This window comes from Chroicocephalus ridibundus, chromosome 11 (genome assembly GCF_963924245.1).
Source record: "Chroicocephalus ridibundus chromosome 11, bChrRid1.1, whole genome shotgun sequence".
NCBI lineage: Eukaryota > Metazoa > Chordata > Aves > Charadriiformes > Laridae > Chroicocephalus > Chroicocephalus ridibundus.
Window position 1 is genome coordinate 13,855,690 of NC_086294.1, and position 25,553 is coordinate 13,881,242.

At 42.9% G+C, this 25,553-nt stretch overlaps 1 protein-coding gene across 5 annotated transcripts in view; it reads left to right on the forward strand.

The window, feature by feature from the left end:
- Positions 1 to 25,207, forward strand: part of ACSL6 (acyl-CoA synthetase long chain family member 6) — a 60,336-nt gene extending 35,129 nt beyond the window's left edge. For 2 of the 5 annotated variants that reach the window (XM_063348681.1, XM_063348684.1), the window contains exons 10-21: positions 3,525 to 3,598; positions 6,453 to 6,665; positions 9,168 to 9,302; positions 10,407 to 10,541; positions 12,967 to 13,062; positions 13,854 to 13,926; positions 15,213 to 15,301; positions 15,880 to 15,996; positions 16,241 to 16,384; positions 17,205 to 17,306; positions 18,002 to 18,073; positions 20,286 to 25,207. In XM_063348681.1, coding sequence (XP_063204751.1) covers positions 3,525 to 3,598; positions 6,453 to 6,665; positions 9,168 to 9,302; positions 10,407 to 10,541; positions 12,967 to 13,062; positions 13,854 to 13,926; positions 15,213 to 15,301; positions 15,880 to 15,996; positions 16,241 to 16,384; positions 17,205 to 17,306; positions 18,002 to 18,073; positions 20,286 to 20,426 — 1,391 coding nt within the window. In that variant the 3' untranslated portion in view covers positions 20,427 to 25,207. The remainder of the gene's footprint in view (positions 1 to 3,524; positions 3,599 to 6,452; positions 6,666 to 9,167; positions 9,303 to 10,406; positions 10,542 to 12,966; positions 13,063 to 13,853; positions 13,927 to 15,212; positions 15,302 to 15,879; positions 15,997 to 16,240; positions 16,385 to 17,204; positions 17,307 to 18,001; positions 18,074 to 20,285) is intronic. The other 3 variants (XM_063348682.1, XM_063348685.1, XM_063348683.1) reach the window with 2 other exon arrangements.
- The last annotated feature ends 346 nt before the right edge of the window (positions 25,208 to 25,553 follow it).

The window sequence follows — 25,553 nt, forward strand, 5'->3', positions numbered from 1 at the left end:
AGGCTGGTTTCTTTCTGCTTTTCTTAGGAACGTGCCTGGAGTTACAGAAATAGGACAACCAGGGAGCTCGTTTGCTTTCTCCCACCCAAACCAGAGATATCAAATTCCGCAGGTTACGTGCAAACTAACCTCCCGCAGAGCAGTGCTTTGTGAGCCACCAGCCCATCCTTTGCTGCTGGAGGACTTTGCACATCACCTTCTGGCTTCTCCAGGGGTTGCATCAACACTCTGGTCTGGTTCCCGTGGTGTGTTTTGACGTAAAAGTCTTGGCTTTTTGTATAGCCCACATCAGCATATTTTTAACGATCAGAATCGGAATTTTTCTTCCAACGGATATGTACTCAAGGGATTTTTCAATTCTGAAGGGCTCTAAACATTTTTTATGGTGTGAAACAAATCTTAGCTACAGTTTGTAGCCTGGAATTGCAGTACTGGAAATAATTTTAGCTGCTTATAAAAAAACCCCAGAAGTAGACTTTAACATGTGCTGTTCTTTGATAGGATGAGATGTCCAACTGCCTCCCTGGGGAGGAGGGAGAGGCTGAGGTTGCCGTGCTCAGATGACGAGACCAACTTTCATTGTTTTACCAAGAAACCATCAGCACCCAGAAATGGGCCAAAGCCACACAGATGCCCCCAAACCATCAGGATACAATTTTTCATGCAGGCTGCTCCAGAGAAGCAAACTGTCGCCTCCTCAAGGAAATGTAACCGACTGGATTAAAATTGCTTCCCAGCGGTTTCTCCCAGCCTGCCAGGGCACAGCCCAGAGCCTCCCAGCGGGAGGAAAGCACATGCCAAAGTGCCGATGGATCACGCTACCGAGTTAGTGCTGGAGCTGCTACTTGAGGTACCCGTTTAGTGAAGTGGAAAAGGTTCTTCTGTTGCTTATGAGAAGGGTCAAACCAGCCTGGCACCAGGACAAGGAGAAATTGCCATACCTGGGCTATCAACTGACTGGGATCACAGCGCACCCATTTCCATAAGAAGACACTCACAGGTGTGTCTTTACAAGGAAATTCAAACTTGAGAGCAGTGTTACTGATTGATTTTTTTTTTTTTATTATTTTTTTTTTTATTTAAAGGAAAAGCAGTATCACTGCCAACCTTTTTCTCTCGAAGTGTTAATTCTGGGAAAGGGCTCGTAGCAAGGGGCACTTGTTCTGCTGGCTCTTAAAACAGAAGAACGAAAAGAGGACAAATTTTACAGGAATTCCCCAGCCCAAAAAGCTCCAGCTCCCCCGTGGCAGCATGGTTTGTTGTGGATCTCTCCCGATGAAGGCTATCCTGGCTCTGACGCTGCTGCTCATGATCTTAAAGGTCCCTTCCAGCCTAGACGATTCTATGATTCTACGCTCTGCTTTGACGCCGTTATCACTGCAGCTGATAATGATGCTCAGCCTGCTGCGGGCAGGACATGGGGGAAGGAGCCACAACCTTCATGCTGCTTCCAGGCACCTCACGGCGATTTGAGCAGAGGCACTGAATTTGCGTTAAAAAAAAAAAAGTCAGAGTAAGTAAATGAGTCTCAAAGCATCTGAGAAATCTTCCCAAAAAAGTCTGGAGAGCTGTGTGAAGGTGTGGGAGCCAGATCTGTGGCTGATATAGCCGGAGGGCACAATTTTGAATTTCCAAACCAGCACTGAGCACATTCTCTCCACCGATGCGCAACCCGCCGGCTGCCGATGCAGAGAAATGCATGCAGTGTCGCGGGAGCACGGCTACGTGTGGAATTGCGGGGGCTGAGCGTGCGCATTTGTCTAGACGCAACTGAAATAACAGGAGCACTTTCTGCGTCGTTGGCATGTGTTTACAACGGGCATCGGATCGTGGAGCTTTTCTTGAGGTCTGGATCCACGTGTGCACCCAGCTGTGAAAATAAGCACCTTGAAATGAAACCTGCCTGGCTGAGCCGGAGCCCACAAGCCCGTCTGTACAAGACATTAGGGCAGGAGCAGTTGTGGTCAGCAAAGATGTCAGCCCCAGCTTCGCCTCTGAGCTTCGGAGAAGGACGAATGTGAGACCAAAACAGCTCCTGTGCACCCTGTTCCCACGCAAGTGTTTGGGGCTGAAGTACTCAAAGGCACTTGGAACACCAAATGCGGATTTTCAGTAAAATACACTGTGTTCAAAATGTCCTGCTTTAGCGCAATAAATGCATGCAATAATTACTTTTGTTTGGGCCTTTATTCCGTTGTTTGCGAGGCTCGATGGAAGTGATGTCGGCAAAGCCGGCAGGGCAGAGGGCTCGGCACCCGCAGTGAGGGGCTGCCGGCGATGCAGCCTGCAAACCGCTCTGAAACCGGGAGAATTAAGCAAATTTTTCTGTGCTGAGACTGATTCACAAAACACCAGTGCCCCTTCGTGATCTGAGGAAGCCAGAATGAAGTTCTGGCTGATTTATAATTTGCTGAGGCCGTTGCATCCATCGTTAAGTGTAACGATGTGGCAAAGCTCCCGCCGGCATCCCTGCGGCAGGGTACCCGCAGGGAAAGCTCCTCCCGTCGGCTTTCGATCGAATTAAAGCAATCTGCTTAAAAACACGCTGGAGAGAGAGAGGCAGAGTCTGGCTCTGTAATCTTTATTCGAGCTGAGCTACACCTTTTGGAAAAAAACCCTTTGAGGGTGATGACGAGGGACAGTGCAGTGACAGGACACGCGCCGCAGGGATGGGGCTCTGGGCTCTGCTTTGTGTCCTTGGAGGCTTCAACCTGCACGTTTGTTGTTTAACAAACACCGTATTTTGGCGTACGAACAGACACAAAATCCAAAAATTGTATTACGGTGCTGATTCTCAGCTCCGAGGAGAAAAGAGGGTGAAAGAGCAAATGCGGGCGGTGTGGAGGTGCCCACGGGTGACGTGCCATGGGCGCAGTGCCCCACGCTGGGGTGACACGTTGGGGCTTTGCCATCTTCCTGTCCCCGTCTTCAGGTCACCTCTGCTCCGCCGCTGACAGTATTAATGACTTCCCTTAATTGCGGTCTCCTGGGGTCGTCTTGTAGCCTCATTTCTACCATGTATTACCTGTTTTCTGTATTGTTTGGGTTATCCAGCGCGCTGTCTAAGTAAGAGTTTAACAGCCTTTTAAATGAGGTCTGTGGGTGTTCAGGATCGTTTTTAGTCAAAATCTGTATGAAATAAATCCTACCTGGAGAGGCTGGGAAGAACGGGGCAGGGCTGGTGGCCATGCTCACCAAGCGGCTCTGCCTGAGTAATCTCATAAATTGTATTTGGGCTATTTTTGGTGGAAACTTGTTCAGAGTCCCCAGTAGAAATGTTCATGTTATACCATGTTTCCAGTATCATTTTCTTAAATTTTGAGGGTTGCAATAAGTGGTTTTGATGCACGTTTACTCCACAGTAATGACTACAAAAATTACATAAATTTTAAAATTCAAAAAGAGAAATTAATATTGTAACCATTTCCTGGTTTGTTGTGTTTTGTTTTGGTTTGTTTTTTTTTTAAGCTTTTGGAAATTACCTGCTGTCTCGTCTTTTAAAATCGCTCTTTGTTTCCTTTCAGGGAACCCCAAAGGTGCTATGCTGACTCACGGGAACGTGGTTGCTGATTTTTCAGGCTTTCTGAAAGTGACGGAGGTGAATACCCTGATTTAGAAAACGTTTCCATGTGCGGAGTGTGGGGGTTAAGCTGTGTCCCTGCACGGGCTGGAAATGTGCTCCTGCAGAAGGAGGTGAAATGTCTCTTAGAGGGCCAAATCCGTGGAAATGGGAGCAGGTCTGAGCTTACAGCACTGGAGGGCATTAAATCCCCTTTCCAGCCCTGGCTCCCTGGCTCTGTAGGGCTTAAAGTGCTTCTGAGAAGCAACACTGGCTCCTGTAAATCGATTAATTAATTATTTTCAAATAATTAGGAGAGCAAACAAGCCCTGTGTATTTACAACTGGTGCTTCAAGAAGAGCACAGGGTCCACTCCTAAGGGTGCCCACACAATGTCATCTTCATTTTTTTTTTAAAGCTTTCTGCATATGAAATGTGTATATATGAGAACATGTAAGTTTTTATGAGAATGGTTAATGTCATTGATATTAAAGTATATCTCGGTTTCCATTATACATTTTTTTAAAAAAGTGTAGTGCTGGCCAAGTACCTGTATAATATGTTTCACGCAATGTGTAATCTTATGTTTAGAAACAATGTAGGAAGCAGAATTGCTGTCGCACAACGTATTAAGGGTTATATGGAGTATGTACCTAACAAATATAAAGAATCTTTTTTTTTTTTTTTTGGTAGTAAACAGGCAATTCCATAAAGTAGTGATGTACATATGGGATGGACAATTTGTTACCTTACAGCCCTTGCTGGTCTTATCATTGGTGCTGCAAATACTGCAGTTTTATTATCTTAATCCTTGAACTTTCTGAGATTTCCAGGCCGCTGTTACAAAGAAAATTGGACACGCGTATTGTTGGGATTTCTCACATCACGTGTCCAAGCATTTGCAGGGTTGTGACTCCAGTAATTTGCGGTATGAAATGTCAAACCCAGCGGTTCGCTGCAGCCAGCCCTTGGGCTCCGCAGCGCAGAGCTTTCGCTGGGTTTGGAGGCAGCGAGCTGCTGAGGTGAAAGCTGATGCGTGGCTACGGCTGAGTTTCAAAGGGCAGGAACGTTTATTTTGGAAGAGAACTAATTTAGAGGGAGCTGAGGGAACTTGGCATCTTCCAGGACCGGGCCGCGGAAATGGATTTAGTGTTCGCTGACGGCAATGGGACTCTTTGGTTAATCTCTGTGGTATCGGATTGAGACCTAAGTCTGGTGTAAGTGGCGGTAAATTCAAGAGCTTCAGTCACCAGAGATTGTTGGCAAGAGTGTAAATGCCAGTGGCCGATCCGCACGATTTGGGCAATGTCTAATGACATTTCATAGTAATGAAAACAAGCAAAATGCAAAATACTTGAAGGTAGTATCAATTCATAAAATAAAAATACCCAAATCTGAGAAGTACCATAGGTTTGCTGTTTATGTGCCAGTTTTGCTTAGTTCAGTGATTTTTATAAATGGAACAATTTTAAGTGAACCTAGAGCTTTATTATAAGGTTGATCCCAAATGCCAAGAAGCAGTTTTCATTTTTACATTTAACTGGACAAGTGTGCCAACTGTGAAATTCAATGTCATCATTTTGGTCTGATTTAAAACCAAATCTTTTATTGTCTGGTCACTTTTAGCAGCGCAAACAAAAAGCAGCATAGCTAGTGATGCTAATGGTTTTACATTACTGTGCTTGCAGAAAATGAGGCCAATTTGAAACAACGTATAAATAGGTCTACAGGCCCTAATGCCTTAATTCAGAGTGGCACATAAAATATTGTGCAAAGGGATGCTGAAAACCCTGCGTTGTCAATCCTGTTTGACTTCCCTAGGTAGCGGTTGGGAGGGCATACCCAAATCTGACTTGCGCAGATTTAACTCCAATAAAATATTCCCCGAGGAAGAAACTCCCGTGCCTCCATCCACCACTGCATCCCAGGGCACGGACTATCGATTCTGTCACAGCAGCGGAGATGCAAAGTGGGTATAAACTGCTAATACTGGGAGCTAATAGATTTTATACCACTGGCTTTGGTGCAAATTATTGGGTAATCAAGCTTTCAGGTTTTTTAATCCATAATATTATGACAAGCCTTACCCTTGGAAATGTAGGTAGAAAGGCTGATTTTCTTTTGGGGCATGGGTCAGGTCAGGCTCTCCGGGCCTTTGTTTACCCCAGCCTGTGAGACAGAATTAAAACCTTGGCACACCGAAGACTTTGGTCATTTTAATTTTTTGCGTAATCTGTCCAGCCTTCTTTTTCCCCACTGCACCTGTCTGTGGGGCAGTGATAATGCCCTTAAAATCACATTTTAATCACTTGAAATGATGAGAAACACTAACAGAAATCATTAGGTTTTGCAGCTGGAAAAAAAAATATCATAAATTTTTCTGATACATTCTGGTTCAAATTGATGATTAACCTCAGGAAAAGAAAAAAAAAAAACCTGTAGCTTTGGCTGTGGTTACACTGCGAATCTCTGATGGGCTCTGTGGGATGTGGAAAGCTGGTGTGGCTGTAGAGCCCCGCTGATCTCCAGGAGGCTCCTGCAGGTCTGCACGTCCTGGGCTCAGCGTCTCGTGGTAGAAAGCAATGGATAAAAACTGGGTCCATTGTCAGGGTGAGCCTCTGTTTCCAGCGTGGCTACGATACGCCTTCTGCCATGGAGAGCCCTCTCCGTTGCCCTCTGTGTACATCTCCGTGCTCTCTACTCCTCCTGCTAACCGAGCTTCATTGCCGCTGTGGCTTAACGCTTCACCTTGTATGCTGCTCCCTTCCTCTCTCGACAGTCTTTACCCTTTTGCTCCTCTGGTGCCATTTTTCTTTTTATTGTTTTATGACTTTCTTGTTGTCTTCCTGTCAGTGTTTCTTTCCTTTCTGTCTCCCATGCCCTTCACCTGCAGAAAGTGATCTTTCCGAGACAGGACGATGTGCTCATCTCCTTCCTGCCTCTGGCTCACATGTTTGAAAGAGTTATACAGGTAAGAAACCTGCCTGAACTGACGAGGCCTCGTGGGGCTCCTTGTGTTTTCTTCCAGAGTCAGTGGTCTCCTACTTGTGCGGATGTACACATTTCCTATTTGCCTTTAGCACACATGTTTGAGAGAATGGTACAGGTAAGGTCCTAGTGTCAGTGGAAAACATCTTTTTCCACGCCAAACAAACAAACAAAAAAATACTAAATAACCAGCGATATCTTGTAGCACTAAAAAAACTTGTACTCCAGAAGCGCCACATGCATAACACCAGGGCCCAGACTCTGGTCTCGGTGACATGGTCATGAGTCCAGAGCCATTCCAGGAGACTTTCCCAAGCTCTCCGGCTTACACCAGTGGCTCTGAGATTGGAAAATGGCCCTTTGTCAACAAGCAGGAGCTGCTACCTGCACCATTTTGGAGGCAGCTTCTCAAATCACTCTAGGATGAGGTGTCATGGGAGTAAAAGGATTTTTCGTGCCGTTTTCTACATCAGCTAAAATCCTTTTATTGCATAAATAATCAGATCTGCAAAAAAAACCCAAGCCAACAACTTGCAGATACTGAAAAAGAGGAAACTAAGATCATGGTGTGACACACGTGATCCTCCTGGCAGGGCAGCGTACGGTGGGCATTAACTGGAAGCCAGCGTCCCCTGGAAATAATGGCAAATAGAAGTGTTAACTCGTGCCAGCCCGCAGAACTGACATTTCATGTCTCTTTTCTGAAAAGACAGGTGATCATTTGTGCTGCAATCAGCGTGTTAGGCAAGTCAGCGAGACGATCACACCACTTCTCCCAGCCTGAGAAGCTGCAAACTAAAAACTGATCCAATATGCAAAGATTGGATCTGGATTCAGTTGCAGCTCTGTAATTCCACAGGGAGGACTGTTTCAGGCTGAAAACATACTTTTGAGTCAGACAGGCATTTGAATATAAGCCTCCCACTTCTGAGTAACATCTGTGCCAGAAATAATATATTCTGCCCTGTTAAAAAAACAACTTGCAAATTGGAAGTGAAAGTCCATGAACGATTTGGAGAATTACAGCCCAGCCTATCTTCACTTGTAAGTCTCATTGTAAAAGGCAAGCTGGGCAGTGTGGCGTCATTATTGAAGTAAACTGCTTTGCCAGCAAACAAGAATGTAATTATTAAAAAAAAGTTTAATTTAATAATTAAAAAAAATATTTAAAAAATTATTAAAAAGTCATCTGATGGGGGGGCAAAAGTTAAAAACATTTGAAATATGTACATCTGAACCAAAGGATGTACAGGTTAATCCCCTCTTCTAAGAAAAAAAAAAAAGATCATTAATATAAAGATTTTTTCAAAAAGGGTAAAAAGTCATTTTCAAAAGCATGCTGAAGAGCAAGCACTGTGTCAGCTTCCCTTGCTTTAGCCAACATTATTGGTTCCTGGAACTTACAGTTAAAATTAAACAGATACCTTCTTCAAAGATAAAGATTTCTAATAGTTATTTATAATTCCCAATAAGACCGCTGATTATATTTTCCTTTTTACATTTTTTTTTAAGTCATGTGCATGTGCAGTGTAAAACTGAGATTTGGCAGCGTGGTGTTCGTTAAACCCACATCACATGCATAAAATTCCTGTGGTTTCAGTTGATGGAGAGACAAGCTCTAACTGGTTGACAGAGCAGTGAGAGCACTCTGGTTAGCATTACAGATTATTCAGGAGTAGCACAAGGAGACGTAGGTGTCTCTTAAAGAATTTTTAACTGGTTTAGTTATTTGCGGAGAAAAGTTGACACAAAGGGAGCTGACATTTTCCACCTGCCCCTTGCAGAGCTCAGACAGCTCAGGAAAGCTGAGGATGCCTCCTCCTGCTTGTGCTCCAAAAGCAGGGAAGGGATGCTGGTCTCGAATTCAGGAGCACAAGCGATAAAATACCAGTTTTACCCAGTTAGCGACTAGTCCTCTGACTACCAGAGCTGCCGCTTCAGCTGCCAGTTGGCTCATCGCAGGCAGCCTGCCCGGCCCAGTCCCGCACTCCCAGCTCCATTCTGATCTGATTAAAGTCACCTCTTTTCTTTCCAAGTACAAAACTTCTGGATCTGTAGTTTCCATACGAGCAAAGCACCTTTTATGAAATGGGCTTCTATTTCTGGGATACAGGATCAGGCACTGTATTGCTAACGTAGTCTGTATTGTTGTATTTAAACAAAACTAAAGTATTAACACCTAAAAATCGGCTGACCCTCAGTATGTTTTACAGTGTTTCTTAATACTCATTTCTTTATTGACAACAGTTCCTTGTGCTGTGAGCTGCTGTGGTAGGTCTGGGCTTCAGAGGAGAAGTTCAGATCCAGAATCTGACCGTAACTGACTTCTCCATCCCCGTATGCAGGGGACTAGGGGAAATCCCTTCTAAAAGCTTTGTTCTTCCAGGAACAGTGGCAAATTTGGTGGATGCTGAATTGCCAGTACTGAAAAGTGCCCAGAACTATCCATCTATTTCTGTTCAGTGCAAAATTTATGTATATTTATATATATTTCTAAAGCCCCGTTTTTGCCTTACTGAGAGCAGACTTTCAGGAAAGGCACTTCTGCGCGTGGGAGGGATGCTCTGCCGCGGGAATTCAAAGGGACGGGGTTACATGTGCTCCTTTTTCTTCCCATCAGTCTGTCGTGTATTGCCATGGCGGGCGAATCGGGTTCTTTCAAGGAGATATTCGTCTCTTGTCTGATGACATGAAAGCATTGCGTCCAACCATCTTCCCGGTCGTGCCGCGGCTGTTAAACAGGATGTATGATAAGGTGAGTTTAATTTTGCTCTTTTTTTGTAATAATGAAGTTTCTGTCCCTTTAGTACTTATCTGAAAGAATTCCCGTAGTGGCGGGGATTTCCTGAGCAGGGGGTACTGTTTCTGCCTCACTGCAAACGCATTCTTACCCTGCGTAACTGATGCAGCCGCTCCAATCTGTAAGTCTGTATTATGTTGATTTACACAGACTGCAGGCATGGCTATTGCACGTTACTATGAAATCCCTCTGTATTAGGCTCTTCCCCTGTTCTCACTGAGGTTTCCAGTGACGTTTCCAGAGACGAGGGATTTTTTCATCACAGCAACACCAGGCAAACCTGGAAGCCTTTTTGTGCCCTTCAACCAGTTTTGGAACTTGAATCTCTCTTTCTGGTGTCAATGATGGCTGAAAATCAGGAACTGCAAAAAGACTGTGAGGATTTAGGCGGTGTAAACGTGAGGTTGGCTTTTGGATCTAGAAATCTTTAAAACTAAGAGATGGTCTTGAAAAGGTATTTAAGCCAGACACGTCTGGTCATCATGGTAAATCTGTTTGAGCAGCTGGGAATATTTATTCCTCAGAAGACTTATCCTCTAAAGATGAGCTTAAGCACAAGCTACTGATTTAATTTTTTCCCAAGGTCGGGACTGTTGGCTCAGGGGTTCTGGTGCCTCGTTAGAGGGACGGGCACTGGGGGCTTCTCGTTTGAAGAGATGTAGCTCACGCTGGTGTCTGATTACGCTCAGGTAAACACAGCCCCCAGCGCCGATACCTGCTCTACCTGCCAAGTATCCAAGTTGCTCATTCCTAGTTGCTCAGATTTCATTATTTCACTGAATCCTATCATAGAAATCATATAGAAATAGCAGTTGTGTAAATCTAGGCAAAGCCCGCCCCATCATCCTCTCTCCTTTTCTCCCCCAAAGGAACAGGATGTACAATAGCAAATAGAGTGAAACAAGCCACTCCTTGGTTTTAATCCAATAAAAAAGCCATGGTGTAGTCTTATTTAACTCTATTGCTAATGTAACCATGCCCTACCTGGCACGGGCAGCATGTAAAGCTGTAATTGTGGGCACAGCAGGCGATGTTTCCTCTCTCCCTGCGCTCCCGCAGATCTTCAGCCAGGCAGACACGTCCCTCAAGCGCTGGATCCTGGAATTTGCTGCAAGACGGAAAAAGGCTGAAGTTCGAAACGGGATCATTAGAAATGACAGCTTGTGGGATAAACTTTTCTTTAATAAAATACAGGTAAGGAATTTCAGAAAGGAGTCTAAAGTCAAAGGACTGTCATTTCTTCTACCAATGACTGATCTTCCTTGAAGTCAGCGTGGTCCGTTTGCCTGTTGATGAACTGTGGGCAACTGCTACTCACTAGCAAATGGCAGACGGATAAATTGAATAGAAGAAGGAAATGGAACGCAGTTAGTTATTGAATGACCTTTTGCATTAACTTTTGCCACATTTATTTTTATTTATGTATTTATTTTTTAAGCACCGTGCATAAGATGCCAAAATTTCAGCTTCTGTTAGGGATAGTTTTCCAGAGGGGAAGGGAGAAGGCAGACTAAGATGGCTTTTACCACATCCCTCCTTCAGGAGCACCGAGAAATATTTGGGTGCCGTGCTTTGGACCGGGACCCGCCGTGGCTCTGCCCGTGTCCCATGGGGAAAGTGTTTCTCCTTGCTCACACTCAGCACCAGGCAGGAGAGAGGATCCCCTCGGAGCCACGCCGCTCTCCTCCCACCACAGATGGAATTCAGGAAGGTGCTCAGGAAAAGAGGAGTATGAGCAAAGAGACATCGCAGTAAAGTTTTCTGCAAATTCGCTATAGATATGATTTGGTTTAGGGTTGGTCTTCAATTGGGCATATTCAAAACCACTTTTTTTTTCCTAGGAGAACAAGAATAAGGGTGTAGAGAAAAATGCAATGGTTTAACATTAAATGATTTTTAACACAAAATGGTTTAACAAGAGGGGAAAGAAATGAGAATGCCCTGCTGTGTGCCACACATCTCAGTAAAAAATGATTAAATTGGTTTCAACAAGGTTTTTTGGGCTCTGTACTACTCCAGGAGCCTCTGATTACTTCATTTTTTTTTTTAATTGGATAACTTATATGGAGCCATGCCACTTTATTTTTAACTAGAGAAACTGACTGTCCTTTTTGTCTGCGGATTAGTTGTCCTCGGTTTGCGAAGAGAGGCGAGTTCACAGGACGCTGAGGGGAGCGCAGACACGAGGCGAGACAGGCTGCATATTGATTCGGGATCTGGCGAGACTGGCAGACTCAGTCGGGAGCTGTTTTCTTTTGTGCTGGGCTCTCTTTTTACTTGTGGAATAAGAAAAAGGAAAGGAAGAAGGGGGAAAAAAGAAGTAAGACGCGACACAGGAATTGATGTAATGCCCTCCACAAATATTTGAAGGTCATCTGCCTTAAAAAAGGGACAGCATTGTTTTAGATGGCTTGGGAAGCCAATTCATTAAAAATGATGAGGCGCAAATAAAAAAAGGAGGGGGGAAGAGTCTGGGTTTTTTACCCACTGGTTCCCGGAGCCGCTGCGTGTCCTGCAGGCCAGGGCTGGCTCCCCGCAGGTCAGCCCCGTGCCCAGGCGGCAGGAGGTGAGACCGAGCCGCTCTTCCTGCCCCGTGTGTGACTCCTGCCCCCCGACAACCAATGTTTTTTTCCTTTGGACACTAATTCTACCCGCAAGGGACACAGTTATTAAGATTTAGCTGGGGTTTTATTCCTAAAGAGAGATTCGGGGCCAGTTTGTATTTCTGCATCTATTCTAGAGAGAACATTTTAGAATCATGTAGAACCATGGAATTGCCTAGGTTGGAAGGGACCTTTCAGATCATCGAGTCCAACCATTAACCTGCCACTGACAAAAACCATCACTAAACCACGTCCCTCAGCACCACGTCTGCCCGGCTTTTAAATACCTCCAGGGATGGTGCCTCAACTGCACCAGTTCCAATGCTTAATAACCCTTTCAGTGTAAAAATCTTTCCTAATATCCATCCTAAACCTCCCCTGGCGCACCTTGAGGCTGTTTCCTCTTGTCCTGTTGCCGGTTCCTTGGGAGAAGAGACTGACCCCCCCTGGCTACACCCTCCTTTCAGGGAGATGTAGAGAGCGAGAAGGGCTCCCCTCGGCCTCCTTTTCTCCAGGCTGAACACCCCCAGCTCCCTCAGTCGCTCCTCACAAGACTTGAGGGTGCCCCAGACCCCTCACCAGCTCCGTTGCCCTTCTCTGGACACGCTCCAGCACCTCAAGGTCTTTCCTGTTGTGAGGGGCCCAAACCTGGACACAGCACTCGAGGTGGGGCCTCCCCAGTGCCCAGTACAGGGGGACGGTCACTGCCCCTGTCCTGCTGGCCACACTCTTGCTGACACAGGCCGGGATGCTGGTGGTTGCCTTGGCCACCTGGGCACACTGCTGGCTCATGTTTAGCCGGCTGTCGACCAACATCCCCAGGCCCTTCACTGCCAGGCAGCTCTCCAGCCACTCTGCCCCAAGCCTGTATCGCTGCATGGGGTTGCTGGGACCCAAGTGCAGGACCTGGTACAATTTGTTTAAGTTCTGTATCAGCAACACTGACCGACACTGCCGGTTTGGCCATCAATAGTAATTTGTGATGTTTTCTTTTGTTTTCTCGTGCTCGCAACCAGGCAAGTCTCGGTGGGTGCGTTCGCATGATAGTGACAGGCGCTGCCCCTGCGTCTCCCACCGTCCTGGGCTTCCTCCGTGCCGCCCTCGGATGCCAGGTGAGCTGATGGAGATGTTCGTTACTGTCAGCTGGGAAATGCACTGCACTGAAGCAAGGTGATCGGTTGGGACCTTAGAACTGCGTCTGGGGACAGCTTTCCTATTCCTAGCATGGCTCCAACTGGTGTCCCCACAGCTCTGCTCCCGTGGCCCTGGGAAGGGAGCAGCAGGCGGGCACTGCTTGCGCTGCAGGCAGCTGCCAAAAAAATTCATAGACTCATCCCATCTGTCTCTCAGCACTTAATCGAGTACGTGCAATTAAATGCACTTCTGCATGTGCTAGGCACTTTGTTACAAGAGTTTTATTCTATATATAAATAGAGAAAGATAATCTTCAGATGGCAATTTAACCCACTGAAGATGTCTACTCCGTTATTTCCCTTTGACTGGGAAGCCCAGGGCAACTAAAAGGCTTCACTCAAGAGCCTAAAATTAGTCAAAAAAAATTAAAAGGTGTATTTTCAAAACATCCCACAAAGAAATACCTTCTTTTCCCCACTAATAAGTTCCTCTCATAGAGTAACATTCTTCCTGACTCAAAAGCTAAGTGCTTGAACTTGTCTTCTTACTATTTTCGGCTCTACAGAGCCATGGTAACTCATAGGGTTGTAAATGACATCTTGTATACAGTGATAGCCAGGGGAAGTGTCCCTGTGGTAAATGTGCGCCTGTGTGTCACAGCTGGCAGGATCAGCTCACCAGACGGTGCAACAGAGGGCAATTCTTCTAATTTTATTCTGTAATAGTGAAATTATCTACGCTGCTTTAAAGATACCTGTTTCTTTGTCAGGTTTATGAAGGTTATGGCCAAACAGAATGCACAGCTGGATGCACCTTTACCACCCCAGGTGACTGGACATCAGGTAAGAATTTTCTTCCACCGCTTGTAGAATGCACATTTCTTTTGAAAATTCTGGACTGTAACATCGCAGGGTGTTAGGCAGCATTCACCACCGTGTGGATAATCTTCAGCAAATGTGGTGTTCTTGAAAGTGTCACTAGTCCAGAATAAATACACAGGGATTGGACGTTGGGCACGTTTGCCTGGGGAGGTTTGGAATTGTCCCATAAGCTGTTAGTTGCAATAGTGCACCTTTGCGCTCCTGGCCTGTGAGTCCTCTCTAGAGCATTGGAGCTGAATTTAAAAGAACATTTGTTAGAATGGAATGCTGGAACAAAGAAAAGATTAATACATTCATGTACTTAGTGAGCAAACCCAGGCTTCGAATACAGATCCACCACTACTCGATACTTTATGTATCTCAGGCTTTCAAAACTTCTGAGTCTTGTCAAAATCAGATAAAAATTAGCACTAAGTAAGATTCAGATAATACATACAAGTATTGCGGCTTAATTTCTTCTTAATATAATTCATCAGTATTTATAAAAATTTTCTGAAATGGGTATCATACCCATTCAAATGAATACTAGTAGGAAACCTGGACATTGGATATCAATGGCTCTGGCTAGTTAAACATTTCCTTCTTTCCAACCCAGATTTTCCATGGCTGGAGAAGAACACAGACTTTCTTCTCCCAGCACAAGTGCCCACCATTTTGGTTTTCTTCAAACCAAAACCACTCCCTTGCAGATACCGGTGTGTGCTGGGGCTCGCTGCCCACCGGCCCCTGCCTTGGCTAGCACTGGGCAAAGCAGCACTTGCGCGCCAACACTGCATCCTCATCCTTGGTGCTCTTCCATCTGGCTCCTTGGCAAAACAAGACATCAGCCCGCAAGAGATACAGCGCACGAAGGGCTGTGAGGCAGAGTTCTTCTTCCAGTTCATCTGTCCTAGTGGCTATTTTTTGGGGGAAGAGGCTTGTTTTGCCCAGCGCAGTGCTCTAGCTGTGCTTGTCGGCCATTGCAGGTGTTGTCCTCACTTCATCTTTGGAGAATCTGTAGGGGTGGGGGAAGCATCCTCAGCGTAATTCACTGCAGTTGGAATTCCCAGGGGATTATAGCCAAATAGGAAGTTCAAGTATTTGGTCTTAATAGTGCAAAACCTTAAATAAGGAAGTTATTTCTGCACAGAGACACAGCTCCTGCAAGAACATCCAGGGTATCTACAACTGTGCGAGCAACTAATCATAAAATGCTAAGTATTGTTTATAGGAGAGATGACAAGTGACTTGATAACTTTGATTTCCAGGTCATGTAGGAGCCCCTTTGCCCTGTAACTTAATCAGATTGAAGGATGTGGAAGAGCTGAATTATTTTGCTTCCAAAGGAGAAGGAGAGGTAGCAAATCACATTTTTATATCAAATTCTCACTAGTTAACAGTGTATTAAATAGTTATGTAGTTGTAGAAGCATTTTACCTTTGTAAGGTGCATGGTTGCAGATGTGTTACATTTTACAATAAGGAAAGGAAAACATCAATGCAGCAATAAAGCAGCAAAGCACTAATTAAAAAGGGGCTGCGGCAGCACTTCCAGCCAATGCCAAGCCTAAAATTCCTTTAAAAGCTAAGACTAAATTAATTAGTTCAGCTAAGAAGAGCTGAAGTGCTGTGAATTCTACATTGCTGATGTTTCTATATTGCACAGAAATGAAACTTATTGAAATAACTTTTTTTTAACTGCAAACTGAATGCTAACCAACTTCAAATGAATCAGTTTTGCAATTCCTACTTCATACTTACATTAGTTTGAAAAAAATCCATCAGTAATTTTATAACAAAATATATTTTAGTTTCACGAAGCACAGGCATTAAGTCAACCTTTAAAATATTTCAATTTTAGTGAATTACGATTTATCTCGTAAGTATTATAGCAGAATAATAAAATAATTTCTCAGCAACTCTGACTGTTTTGCAGATATGCGTGAAAGGACCCAATGTTTTCAAAGGTTATCTGAAAGATGAAGAGAAGACAACCGAAGCGCTGGACCAGGAGGGCTGGCTTCACACTGGAGACATTGGGAAATGGTTACCTGTGCGTACTGATCAGATACTTAGTTCTGATGGCAACTGTATGATCCCATGTAAATTTTCAAGTACCAAACTTAAATCTCCAAGCAGATCTCTCTTTACAAAGGACCGAGTATTTACAGAATAAGCTTGATATGTCAGTGAAGCATTTTGTGGCAATTTAAAGAGCTCTGTTAAAAGCAGATTGCTTACTGAGTCTCTATGGTTAAATAACTTCTCTGGGAACTCTCATTTCTTTCCCCTAACAGAATGGGACTCTTAAAATTATTGATCGGAAAAAGCATATATTTAAACTTGCTCAGGGAGAATATATTGCACCGGAGAAGATAGAGAATATCTATATCCGCAGTGACCCTGTTGCCCAGATCTACGTCCATGGAGACAGCCTGCAGGTAAAAACTAAGTTTTCAGAAAATCTTTACTCTTTGTAAATAGAAGACGGAGAGCTGGGCATGAAGAGGGGAAAGTGTGCATGGATCACGCATCAGTTTTTGCCCCGATGTCTATCTTCTGCTCCAGAGCCGGCTGCCCGGCGCACAGCAGCTGAGCTGCTGGTGTGACCTGAAGCAGCTTTGGAGGATACTGTGGCCAAAGATCAAGAACAACATTTAATTTGCTTTGGTCTCACCCTTTGGGTCTCTAATGCTCTCCTTTGCCCACGCTGCCTGTGGTAAGCCAGATGCAGGCAGAGCCACTGCTGTTCCATGACCACTGCCTACACATTTTGCCCAATCTTGTCCTGTTTATTCACATATTTATACAAACACATACGGCTTCTGAAACCACTGAAATTCATCCCTCTACATTCGTTGGCCACAAACATGAGGCTTCCCTTGGCATCGGAGTTTGCCTGAGACTTGCAGGCCCGTGAACTGTATGCGTAAGTGATACGGGGTGTGTTCAGCTCTGGCTTATGCCTGTGAAAAAAGTTAGTAAATTAATATCCAAGCAGAACACAAACCCAACTGAAGGTGTTGAAATTGTTGTCACAGAGGAACAGTCACAGAGAGCCATTTTATCTGAGGAAAAGGCACAGGCACCAAAATTTACTTCGCTATGACATGTTAGTAAATTATTGACATAATTAAACAAGTGACAAACATGTAGCAAATTCAGTGGGCTTCAACGTAGGGCTTCACGTATTGAATTCAATGTAGGGTCTTAAATGTGGTTCAGCTTTTGCCTGCAACTCTCCTTCTCCCTCACCTCCAGGCCTTTCTGGTGGGGATTGTGGTGCCCGATTCCGAAGTTATGCCAGGCTGGGCAAAGAAAAGAGGGTTTGATGGAACGTATGCAGAACTCTGTAAAAATAAGGTTTGTCTTTCTATTTATTTGCAGTACAGACACTTTTTCACTGTAGCGTAACCTAGATAGAGTAGGTATCTATTATTAATGATCTCGGTGACAAGAAATATTTCCTCGCTGAAAATTAAGCAGGGTTGATGTGGATACAGTGATGTGTGCTGACTGTACAGACCTCTGCAATCCCCTGTCGGGGGGGGACCAAGGGTCTGTCTTGCAGAGGACACCAGGATGGTGTAGGAGAGGTTGTGTTTGCTTAGATAGCTTAAATAAGGATCCCTTATTTATGCACGCTCATTAATACTGAGTAACTGCATGGGATCCCATCAATGAACACTGATGCCACTGAATCATCCCACTGGCATCTGTGGGAAAGGATTCTGCATCCACGTCTGGCAAATGGTTGAAGGATGGCAAATTTAAGCATCTCTGCCATATATGTTTGAAAATATAACCTTACTTTTCATCCCGAGGAAACAGTTAACATCACCACACTTAATGTCTGTACATTTCTTTAATAGAATATTTGCTAATTATGTATTAACTATCAATAGTATTAAGTATCAATAGTATCAATTATGTATTAACTATCAATAACTTGAATGTTACTCAGAAACATGTTTTCTTGATGAACAATGATGTTAATTGCATGTAAGGTTGACTGATATTTCATGAAGAATTATGTGCTTTTACGTGCTTTAACCCAGGAACTGCAGCAAGCGATAATGGAAGACATGGTACGGTTAGGTAAAGAGAGTGGACTTCATTCCTTTGAGCAGGTAAAATGAAACAATTAATACATTATTCAATGCGGTCAGGCAGGCAATTTGTCCATTTGTATTGAATTGGGGATTTGTCAGCATTTGTTCTCTTACTGCATATCCTTGTTGCAGCTGCACACGGTGTTTTCTGAGAGCGAGCTTTATTGCTGGCAAATTGCATTTGTTCCTTTGAAAAATATATACGCTGTGCTTCTACCTTCCACTCATGCTTGAAATTTGAATTAAATTTAGTGAAAATTTGGGGGGCAGAGGTAAAAATCTAATCCAAGGACAGGGATAATCTCTCCAGTCTGACAACCAGGGCTCAAGATAAATATCCATAGGACTCTGATGCTTCTGCCACTGAGAGCACTGTTAAGAAACTGGGTCACTAATTACTTTTCTTATAAATGACCTAGGAAATGCTGCTGGTTTATGTATTTTCAACCTGCGCACCAATTCTTTTCTGGTGGTTGTGTAAATATTTCTGCAACAGAGCTACAAACACTTCAGAAGGAGAACTCTGAAATCAACCGTGGATTACATAGCATTAAAAACACAGTAAAAAAAAATCCACCACATTTTAAAAAGTCTCAATGCTTATTTCTCTTAAAATAATGAACACCTTAATCATTACATATAATTAGCAAGGGCCTTTTTGCTTTTGTTTAGGCTGTTTCTGGGTAGTAATTCTATTGAGTAATTCACTGTATCCGAGTGCAGCAGAGGCACCATTAAACATAAACTTGTTATTCTTCACTTCTCGGTTACATATGCAAATGAAATGATAGTAAAAAGAAATGAATTTTGAAATGAAATTCAAGATAAAGCACGGTTTGCAATGCACATGATCGTCTTGGGTAATAAGTCTGGTTTGCTCCAGCCGTACTCTTCACAGTATGAAATATCCTCAAGTAATCTAGTCTACCAGCAGTTTGCAATTAATAAAGTAGTGAGGAAAGCCTTGGCATTTTTCTAAAAGTTAAGAAGAAATATTTTGCATTTCAAAACTGAAGGGCTTAAAAATCGACATCTCTGTTGCAATACGTAATCTTAAAACTGAACTTTGAGCCAGATATTACGGCTAATGCTGGGATGGGATGGGATGGGATGGGATGGGATGGGATGGGATGGGATGGGATGGGATGGGATGGGATGGGAGCCCCGTTATGTGGAAGAGCTGCTCTTTATCATCCCCGTCCTTGTCTGCAGTGCCAGCGGCCAGAGCTTGGACCTCAGGCTGGGAAGTGACAACTCTGCCTTCTGTAACCAACAGCCCAGGGCGCAGGCTCTGGGAGCCGTGCAGTGAGGGAGGGAAGCATTAATAGCACAAACACCGGTTTTTGGGAAGGATGTCACTGGGGGAGGAACTGGCCCACAATGCTTGCAAATGAAAAATGAATCACATATCTAATGGGAATTTAAAAATTGATTCTCAATCTATATTCCTGCAACTCCCAGTCTAACAAAATGCAAACTGGTCTGGTTTGGGGAACCACAAAAGCAGCAGATGGGTGGGGAATTTTGTCTTAAATGAGTGGACTGTGACCAGTCACGCAGCAGTTTTCTGCTTTCTCCCGCACCAGCACTCCCATAAATGCATGGGGAGGAAAAGCTGGCTCCCATCTGCGCTGCCAGGCTCCCTGCTGTGCTCAGAGGCACCGCCGCTAACAAGGGCAGCCTTGTAAAATCCTGTTTGTCTAGGATGAATGGTTTTACATCATTTTAATTACCTAGTAAAATGCCGTCAATTCATCTTCTTTAAAGATGCTCATCATGTACACTCCTTGTACCTGCAAAGCTTCATGATAATTTTGCCAGACCACATCCGTGCTGCTTGCTTTCTTTTGCAGTTGGGTTAAGCCGATGTTTTTCAGCACGGCTCCCTGCCCTCCCTCCCTTCCTCGCTCTTCTAGCCCTTCAACCGTGTGAAACCCTGCAGTTCCAGTGTCACATATGGTGACGCTGTCTCTTGCGCACTGCCTGGCTGCTCTTTGCCCTTGGTTTCATGTGGAAGAGAGATTTCCGTGCTCATTCTCCCTTCCGCGCTGGCTCTTGGGATGGAGGGATTTAGTGTCACCTTGGAAAAGTTGGGAAGGTGAGGAAAACCCTGGGGACCATGGGCTCGAGGCACAGCCAGAGGTAATGCAGCAGGGCTGGCGTGAGAAGTTGCGCTTCTTGAGTGGGATGCCTGTAACTTTTGCTAAAATATATCCCTCTTTTATTCTAGGTCAAAGCCATTTACATTCACTCTGATATGTTCTCAGTACAAAACGGTTTGTTGACACCAACATTAAAGGCTAAGAGACCAGAACTAAGAGATTACTTCAAAAAACAAATAGAAGAGCTATATTCAAGCATCTCCATCTGAAATTGAAGGAAGCATCTTCTGAATAATGGACTTCGTAGCAATATTAGAATAATACTCAAAAGTACAGAGCCAGAATGACACAGCTGAAATGGATACGCATCTGAATCTTACATTTGAGCCTTTCATTGTTCTAGGACTTCACCACTAACCATAATTTTCCTCCTTTTTTCCATCAGGTGTGATACAATTTATTTTTTACTCTATGTACACAGTAGGGTACTACTAAGAATTATGCTAAATTGCCACAAAATATACAGAAATTTCAATCTATGACCAAGTAAATTATGGAAACTTACCTTATTAATAACTACAAACATTTCTAATTAAAATAGGGAAAGTTTCAGGTATCTCTGTTAGTATTTGATTGTATATAACCTAATACATTAGAAACTACAATTGTGGATAATTCAATAATGTGGTCTACCTCAAAACAATCAGTGATTGATGGTGAAAGTGTTTTCCCTGATCTGGAACTTCAAGCTGGATATCAGTTTATATATTAAGTGATAGTTTTTATATTTTCCAGGACATAAATTACATTGATTTGATTTAATCATTAATGACCCAACTAACAACCAGAAAGAAATAGGAATGAATCTCCCATTATTTGTACTTAATAGACCTATTAGTATATTACATCTAATGGATTAATATTACCTTGAGATTACAAGAACAGGTTAGGAAGTGATAGGATAGAATTCCCTCTATTTCCTTTTCATCTGAACTCAATTTATACATGGCATGCTGATTTTGCATTAGGGCCTCCTTCAGCACAGTACATTCACGGACATCTGAACTACTCAAACCACGAAGGTTGCAAAAGCATCACTGGCTCTGTGGCGGCTTCCTGTGGGAGGTCACATTAACCCATATGCTCCCGGTCCCTAATTTATTACTTTACATGCTGCTAATACTGCGTAGTCCAGTTGGACTAACTTCTTGTCAGAAACAGTGCTAAAGAAACGGAGCACAAGGTGTACGCTGCACTTCTGAACGGGGCTTAGCAAAACAAATTGGGTTTTTTGGGAGAAAGGCCAGCCTGAGATGCAGTGGTGGAGGTCATCCTTTGGCTGGCCACAGAAGAAGAAGAAATACTGCTCCAAAAGGCCCCAGGGATGGGCGAAAGGCTGTGTTAGCCAGTGCTCTTGGAAGGTGTTGTGGTACGGTAAAACGTTGGCTGTGGTTACAGAAAGGCCTGCTAAGAAGAACATCTCTCTGTTCAGACGTCTGGAAGCCCCTGTTCCCACTGTCATCAATTCCAGTGGCCTCTCTGGAATAAAGAGCAAGGAGTCGGGATGAAACCTGGGCTTTTGCAACCAGCTGCAGCCGTTGGGAAGGGAATAAGTCCCATGTGCAACAGGAATGGACTCTAGAGCTCTCTCCTGATACAAAGCATGGTACAAAACAATGAGAAAACTGTAACGTAAAGTCGCTTGAGTACGTGGACTGTCAGTGGCTTCCTTCTGCTAAACAGGGTCCTAAATATATATGTGTATTTTACTAGCTGCTGTTTGTTGCACCAGTGCATACTAGCATGGAGCCGTGCCTGCTGGATCTTCTTTGCTAGAACAGTGAAAGCACACTATTTTCTCTCTCAAACTGAAATCCACTGTAGACTTTTCAAGCGAAAAGTTAAAATTTTTAATTTAAATGATCTCTTATTTTTCTTCTGAAATTCCATTGCATGCTTCAAAATGAAATAAAATGAATTAATGAGTTAGTGTTACATGAAGACTGATTTATTGCAGTAATTTCAGAACAAAACGATACAAAGGAAGCCGTATCAGCTAACTTAACCACTCATATAAAGAACACAGCGCTTTGATTTATCAAATGTGGATGGATTTGTCTGAATCCCTTTTTTGCGCTCGATTCCTCATTCAATTCCAGTGCAATGACTCATATCAGTCCAAAGCAAATAAGAAATACCGCTGCTGTGATCTGATGGCATTGTACATGCATTTGTCAGCAATGTACACAGCAACAATATCCCTGGGGAATTTGCATCTGCCATGTCTACAGAGGATTGGAATTACTATATAAAATCTGGCTCTTTAGGTCAAGTCATAAAGGATTTTCATCTCTGCGGAGTCTAGTTCATCTCCTTTTTGTATCAGCCAAAAGACAGTCATTACATATGCATACTTCAAAGCAATGAAGAATTAGTTCAATTTCCTGTTTTAACGCGACATACTTTTAAAATAATAATTAAAAAAACCCCAACTAGTTATCTAAATAAATACAGAAAAACTAGTTTCCACTGAACTTTTTCTGCCACATGAGTTTAATTTGCTTTTCTCCTAAAATGATTTCAGTTTTCTAGACTTTTCTAGACAACTACACTCTGACTTTGTTTAAGCACAGAAGATCCTGAAATGAGTTTGTTTATGGCTTAGATGGCTGTTATTTTTATGTATATAATGCTGAAAAGAATATCTGTATTCTTCTTTTAGTATTTGATGCAAAATGTCAGATGCATTAGAGCCAAAGATATGAACACCAAAAAAATAAAAAAGAAAAAATACAGACTTGGCCACACTTGGATGATGCAAAATTTGGGAGAAACTGTGTTGCCACACTGAAAGTGTGAATACTTTCAGAACTTGTGAAAAACTGTATAAATAAACTAAAAGCTCTCTTCAGTTCTTTCTTGTGTAATCAGATTTTCCTCTGCAGATCACTCTCACCATAATCATAACAATGTTTTAAGAGATTAAAACTTGAACACATGTGTAATGTGTGAGCCAGGCACAAACAGGCTTCTCTTCAAATTCCAGGAACATTTGTCTTGCATTGGGCTTTCTTACAGTGAAATACTTGCTGTGAACCCCAAGGAAAAATCCCCAGGGCTGTCCAATAACCATTTTTTTCCCCCTCAAGATAATTAATTACAAAATTAATTTCTAACTTTCACCTTGAAAGAGTTGAGACTCAAGCGCTCTTGCATAAGTGGCAACGTGAGCTACCCTTCTCTGTAAAGAGCCCGATTCTTGATGGCTTCAGGATGACTGGTTTTAACTAATCACTGTCATCTGGGGGTTCATTCCGCAATCAATGAATGACAAAATACAGGAAGCCCACTGAAATGAGCACGGCTCTAGTCTGCCATCGCAGGCGGGCTCAGTGCTAGTCAGTCCGGCTCCCGCGACAGGGCTGTCACTCGGTGTCGCCGAAGGATGAGTACTGTATTCTCGGATGTTTTAAATGTGAGAGGTTCTTCCTGGGCCTAGTGCTTTGCCTGTGAAATCCCAGGGACACTGTCTCCAGTGCTCGTATATAAAAAACAGAATAAAATAACATGTTTCCAGGAAGAGAATATTGCTTAGTTATGTATTTTATATGTTCTTTGCTCAATATATTGCACAGACAAAATACTGTTCTGCCACAGAAAGGGTCCAAGACATCCACAGGTGTGAGCAGAACTCATACCTGCCAGTCTTAACCCCAAATTGGCAGGAAATACACAGCGTTGCTCTGTCCTGAAAGGCACATTTGCAGGTTAAAGTAGTTGATGCGCATCAGGTAAGAGAGAGACGGTGAATTGTTCATTGATGAAACGTACTATTTTGCAATCTGTCCTCACTGTTAGTAAGTATAATCAGCATCAGTAAAGTCCAGTGTCATTTTTACCATGAATATGAAATTCTTGCATATAACAGAAAATAATCTGACTTAATCTTCTGGAATGAAACAAATTAACTGTAGATTTTTTTTATTATTATTTTCCATGTGTTAAAAGCACAAACTGGTGATCTATATGTAAATAAACTGCTACAAGATGAATGTAAACTGGGAAAGAATATACTATTTTTGCATGGTAACAGATTACTTAAAGACCTCTTGATGCCTTACAGAAAATTTGGAGAAGCATTTTATTTAGAGGCAATTCTATCTGCGTACTTTTTGTGTCTTTAGCTCACTTTGGTTTTGTCTGGGGGAAAAAAAAAGATCTCAGATCTTTGTTTCCTTTTGGAATTAACATTCTTCAGTACTTTGCACATTCAATGATTTCTACACCATCTTTACTCCTGTTAAATGATGAAGCTGAGGCTGTTCTTTTTGGAGGAGAAATCTGGATGCTTGTAGTCTGGGAGGGAAACAGTTTTAGATCCCTGGAATTGTTCCAAAATAAAATGTTTTCTGAGGCATCTAGAGCCCCTTTAAGCCCTTCACTTCATTTCAGCTTTTTGTTAGGTATTTTAGCAAAGTACAAGCAGCGAACAAATGAGGCATTTTCCTAAGTGTTGCCTATTCTATTTTCAACTGGAAGTGGAGGGGTTAAAATATATACATTTGTGTAAAAAAAAAAATCTTAACTGTAACTAAAGATTTTTCAGTTTTGGTATATTAGCATGTATTTCAAAAAGTCATCTATGGAAACTTTTGTAAAGAATTAAATTGTCACATTTCTCAAAACTGTTCATAAGATTTTCTCGTGGACTGACAATAAAAGCTCTTTTATAAAATCTGTTGTTACTCCAGCACTCTGTCCTCACAATCGGTATAAAGTCATTCAGAATGTATGCCTATACTAAACATGTTGTGAAAAATAATAAATACATAAAATAAAATAACGACCAAAGGAATATTGGAACCTGAGATTGATTTTAGCAATCTTCCATGAAAAAATTGTTGCAAAGTTCTCTGAAGATGCAGCAGTCTTTCTGTAATGGTTTCATTTTTTATTTTAAATCAATAATAATATAACCAAATGTATATGCTTGTTTCATATGAATTGACAATTAGGAATGCATAGTATTTTTTCAGACTATGTGTCTAAAACAATAAAATTTAAAAGTGTTCAGTCTCTATTCCAGTTTTTGCGTGCACCTGCATCTCTCCCTTTACTTGGAAATCCAGTAACGCCAAAGAATTATCTCAAATTTTTCATGTTAATGAAGCAATGAGACTCCTCTGCTCTATAAACTGAAACATGGGGTCTGATCAGTAAAATGAATATAACGTACACAATTTTGACTGCAAGATGCAGTATTATAAACCCAAATCTCTCAGTGTATTTATTAGCCAAAACCAGTGTCAGGGAGCAGCACCATCGGGTACAGCCCTTGCAAGGGCCAGCAGCAGGGCAACAAGAGCGGGACCAGGCAGGATAATTCACGATACACT